General features: G+C 49.8%; 1 protein-coding gene across 1 annotated transcript in view; it reads right to left on the bottom strand.

Annotated features, from left to right (window-relative positions):
* Positions 1-5,000, bottom strand: part of reln (reelin) — a 232,615-nt gene that overhangs the window by 85,183 nt on the left and 142,432 nt on the right. Inside the window, exons 9-10 of the mRNA XM_063196757.1 lie at positions 2,494-2,599; positions 875-1,115 (exon numbers count right to left, since the gene is read on the bottom strand). Coding sequence (XP_063052827.1) covers positions 875-1,115; positions 2,494-2,599 — 347 coding nt within the window. The remainder of the gene's footprint in view (positions 1-874; positions 1,116-2,493; positions 2,600-5,000) is intronic.

The raw sequence follows: 5,000 nt of genomic DNA on the forward strand, positions 1-5,000 counted from the left end.
GTATAATGCCAACTTGTCAATTTCTGACTACCTTTGTAGACTATTGACCAGACAGCAATTTCTGACGTCGAGGGCATACCCGCCAGGTCACATGTTGACTAAGTGGCCTAAACCTAGACCTTTCCCTAACCCTCACCTTCAGTGAAGTTATGCTGCCACAAGGGGGCGCCTTTGAGACACACATCACATTTTGACTCCAAGGGCATACCTTAAAGCAGTGGTTCCCAACCTTTTTCTTCAGGGACCCATATTTTTACCATTGTAAGCTTTGGTGACCCAGCGCCCGCATGAGAGGGAGTCACTCGATCGCCTACGCTCTGTTTCCTGCGAAAATTCATTTTAGTTATCATTTTATTCCTCAATTCGTCTTTTTTCAAAAAACAAAATAAATGTTTAATGTGGCACTTACATTTTGTTGCTTCTATGCATTTTGTCATTTCTTCAACATGGGCTACATATGGTATTAAAATGAAACCCCTTAAAATCAAGAGGGCTTCGCGACCCCCCGTGGATCTTTGGTGACCCATAGGTTGGGTCGCGACCCATAGGTTGGGAACCACTGCCATAGACCAGTGTTTCCCAACCTTTTTTGACTCGCGTACCCCCTAAGTGTTTTTGTTGTACCATGAGTACCCCCCATCTCATGCTCTCTATATATTCCTTTATCCCATTATGACTATACTCTATTCAATTGTCATTATCACATTTTTTCGCGTACCCCCTGAGGTGTGCTCGCGTACCCCTAGTGGTACACGTACCCCTGGTTGGGAAACACTGCCTTAGAGACTTCAAAAATTGCAGTCTGGTGAAAAGCTGTCAGAAATGGATGAGTTGGGATGATGCACTGTGGGCAACATCCTCCTCCACACTGTACCTTGACGGTGGCTCCGGGGAAGAAGAGCCAGTTGGCGGTGTCGGGTGGGTCCAGCGTGTCCTCCAGCAGGTTGGGCCTGTGGGCAGCGTTGACCAGCAGGATGTTGTCCAGGCCCCAGCAGGACTCATAGCCGTCGGGGCTGGAGCTGGGCTCCTGGGCCCATCGCAGACGCACGCCTTCCCCTCTGGAGCTCAGAGGCATGGGCAGCAGGTGGATCACCGTGCTGCTGTTGGACGGGGCCCTGGGGGACACAGGAGCAAGGGAAGACAGACTTATTATTATCTGAAATCACATTTATTATGACTACTATTATTATTATTATCAGAGGCATGGGTAGCAGGTGCACCACTGTACTGCTGTTGGATGGGGCCCTGGGAGATACAGGAGCAAGGGAAGACAGACTTATTGCTTCCTTTTGTTTTACTTTGTTTCCTTGTTTTTGTCATGTTCTTTTTGTTCTTTGCCATTATCTTCTGTTTGTCGCTTGTCTCTCAGTCCCACTTGAGGTCGAAATGTCTTAATAAATCCATTATTTTCTGTTTGTCTTCTACCGTATGCAGAACTTGCTTCACATTAGGTGCAAGTGTAGACTAGTGGTTCTCAAACTTTTTTTAACAAGCACACCCTTGACCTCATCATGACCTTCCCAACACCCCCTTGACCTCAACATGAACCTGCCAACGCCCACTTTGTATCAAAAATAAAATAGAGTAATGCCCCCCAATGGCAACGGCACTTTCTCGGCTGTTTTTTTCTCAATGCCCCCCTAAGGCTCCCTAACGCTAACGGGACTGTAGGGCCCCTGTTAAGAAACACTAGTAGTGTAGACAAAAAGCAGGGGCATCGAATACTGTATGACTATGTTTGTGGTCTATGGCGGCAGAGGCAGAGCTGAATAAATGAGGTGGCATTCTCAGGTACAGCCTGAGACGGTGCTTACTCAAAATCCCCATAATCCCCAGCCTTTTCCATCCCCACTTACGTAAACACATCGTTTACACTCAGTTATGAAATTAGACCTCGTCGGGAGCGTAAACAGACACGCAGCCCCACACACAGACAGGAGTGGAGAAGTGAAGACGTGAAGAAGCGCTCCAATAACAGAGATGGAGAGAAGAAGAGAACAGGAGAGGGAGGAGAGGAGGGGGTGACACTGACAGATGAGGGGATTAGGACAGGAAGTCTGGGAGAGGAGGATAAGAAATGGATGGAGAAAAGGAAAAAAATGAGAGGAGAAGGAAAGAGTGAGGGAGGATGAAAGGAGGATGAGAAATGAGGGAGTGAGAAAGTGATTTAGAGTCAGTATAGGCAGGGAGTGCATACAATGGAGGGGGAGAGAGAGAGGAAGGAAGGAAGAGAAGGAGAGAGAGAGAGACATAGAGAGGGAGCAAGGGACAAAGAGTGAGGGAATGAACAACAGAGTGAGAGAGAGTGAAAACAAAAACTGTGAGGAAAAAAGAATGAGTGACAAAGGAAGTGAGAGAGGAGAACAGGGTGAAAAACAAGAGACAGAAGGACAGAGAGAAAGCGCGCGAGAAAGCGTGCGCGAGAGAGAGAGAGAGAGGGAGAGAGAGAGAGAGAGAGAAAGAGAGAGAGTAAAAGGGATGAGAGTGTCGTACTTGATCTTCTCCAGAGTGATCCAGTCGTCTGAGCTGTTGAGGGTGTTGAGGCTGTAGGAGACGATGATGGCCGGGTCAGAGTAGCTGAAACGACACGAGCCGGAACCTAGACACACACACACACACACACACACACACACACACACACACACACACACACACACACACACACACACACACACACACACACACACACACACACACACACACACACACACGCACACACACACACACACACACACGCACACGCACACGCAAGCACGCACGCAAGCATGCACGCACACACACACGCACACGCACCCACACCCACACAAAAATACACACCCACACATACAGACACACACATGCTTAAGTAATTCATATGTGAATGCATAAATCTGTGTCAGAAGGCTCACGTCTGCAACCACACACACACAGTCTGCGTTTGTGTGTGTCTCGTTTTGTACGCTTTGCGAGACACACGAAGCAGACACACGCGAGGCAGACTTAACACACACACACACACACTCTCTGTCTCTCTCTCGCTCTCTCTCTCTCTCACACATACACACAGACACACACACATTCATTCATTTCTCATGACTCAACAGCAAGGCGTATTAGCGTCAGTGCGCTAAGCCCTGTGGAGAGGAAGGAAGAGCAGAGGACAGGAGAGGAGAGGAGATGAGAGGAGAGGACAAAAGAGAGGAGGAAAGGAGATGATAAGTGAGGGAAGGAGAGGAGAGGGGAGGAGAGGAGAGGAGAGGAGAGGAGAAAAAGAAGACGAGAGGAGCGGAGAGGAGAAGGAGAGAGGGGAGAAGAGGAGAAAAGAGAAGAGGAGAGGAAAGGAGAGGAGAGGAGAAAAGAGAAGATGGATGGTGAGCAGAAAGAGAGAGCGGAGAAGAGGAGAAAAGAGGAGAAGGAGAGAGGGGAGAAGAGACTGGAATTGGACAGAGGAGAGTATAGAGGGGAAGAGCAGGCAGTGGAGAAGAGGAGAAAAGCAGGAGATGGTGGAAGAGAACAGTGGAGGAGTGAAGGAGAAGAGAGGAGAGTAGAGGAGAGGAGAAGAAGGGATGAGAGGAGAGGAGGGGAGAGTAGAGGAGAGGAGACACACGCACGCACGCACGCACGCACGCACACACACACACACACACACTCTTACACACACACACACACACACTCTTACACACACACACTCCTCTCAAGCAGTAAGTAAGAGTAGCCGTCTCCCCTTGCCACCACCCCGGTTGTCGTGGATGCAAAATAACGTGTCAGCTTTTCCAGCATCAATTCAATTTCCTCACTTGAGGCTGCCAGTGATCCATGGCTGCCCTCGGGGCCTTCTGACACACACACATGAACGCACACATGCACGCACACACACATGCATGCACACACAAACACACACACACACTCCTCTACACTCCTCTGTGGCACTGTTGAGACATCATTTATATAGGCCTGGCATGTTGGTGAGAGGAGAGGGAGGTGTGTGTGTGTGTGTGTGCGTGTGTGTGTGTGTGTGTGTGTGTGTGTGTGTGTGTGTGTGTGTGTGTGTGTGTGTGTGTGTGTGTGTGTGTGTGTGTGTGTGTGTGTGTGTGTGTGTGTGTGTGTGTGTGTGTGTGTGTGTGTGTGTGCGTGCGTGCGTGCATGCGTGCGTGCGTGCGTGTGATCAGCTTATGGTCTTGAGTCCAAAGTAAGGAGGGAAAAGGGATGAGCAAATTTCTGATCCGTGCTACCATGAGGACTAACTGGATAGTCACAGGCAGGGAGAGAGGGATAGAGAGAACAAGAAAGAGAGAGATAGACAGGCAGGCAGACAGAGTCAGAGAGAGACGGAAAGGGAGAGCTGCAGAGAGAGAAACAGAGAGGCAGGCACAGAGATGGCAGAAGGAGAGAGAGAGACAGAGAGAGAATAGAGGTGGCGAGAGAGGGAGAGGCAGAGATGGAGAGAGGGAGAGAGAGAGAGAAAGAGACAGAGAGAGAGAAAGAGTGAAAAGACAAGAGGCCGACAAAGAAAGACAGAGAGAGAGAGAGTGAGAGAGAAAGAGAGAGCGAGAGATAGCGAAAGATAAAGATAAAGAGAGAGAGCTGGATATTGACCTTTAGCAGACGGCCTCCAGGAGGGATGAGAGGAGAGGTCGGGGGTCAGAGGGCACTAATGGAGGGGTGTTCTATGGGCCCCCCACAGGGCTGAGCTGTGGCAGAGATAGGCAAGCTCCCTCTACTGACCACCATCCCTCTCTACCGTTCTCTCTCTCTGTCTCTCTCTCTCTCTCTCTCTCTCTCTCTCTCTCTCTCTCTCTCTCTCTCCATCTCTCTCTCTCTACCGTTCTCTCTCTCTCTACCCCTCTTCTTTCCCTCCCTCCCTCCACCTTTCTCTCTATCTCTCTCTCTCTCTCTCTCTCTCTATCTCTCTCTCCCTCCCCCCCATGCAGTGTGTCTGAATAAGTGCCGGTGCTCATACTGGGGATGTCAGGAGAGAGCAGGGAGAGAGAGAGAGAGAGAGAGAGAGAGAGAGAGAGAGA

Source organism: Engraulis encrasicolus, chromosome 4, assembly GCF_034702125.1.
Source record: "Engraulis encrasicolus isolate BLACKSEA-1 chromosome 4, IST_EnEncr_1.0, whole genome shotgun sequence".
In the NCBI taxonomy this organism is placed as follows: Eukaryota; Metazoa; Chordata; class Actinopteri; order Clupeiformes; family Engraulidae; genus Engraulis; species Engraulis encrasicolus.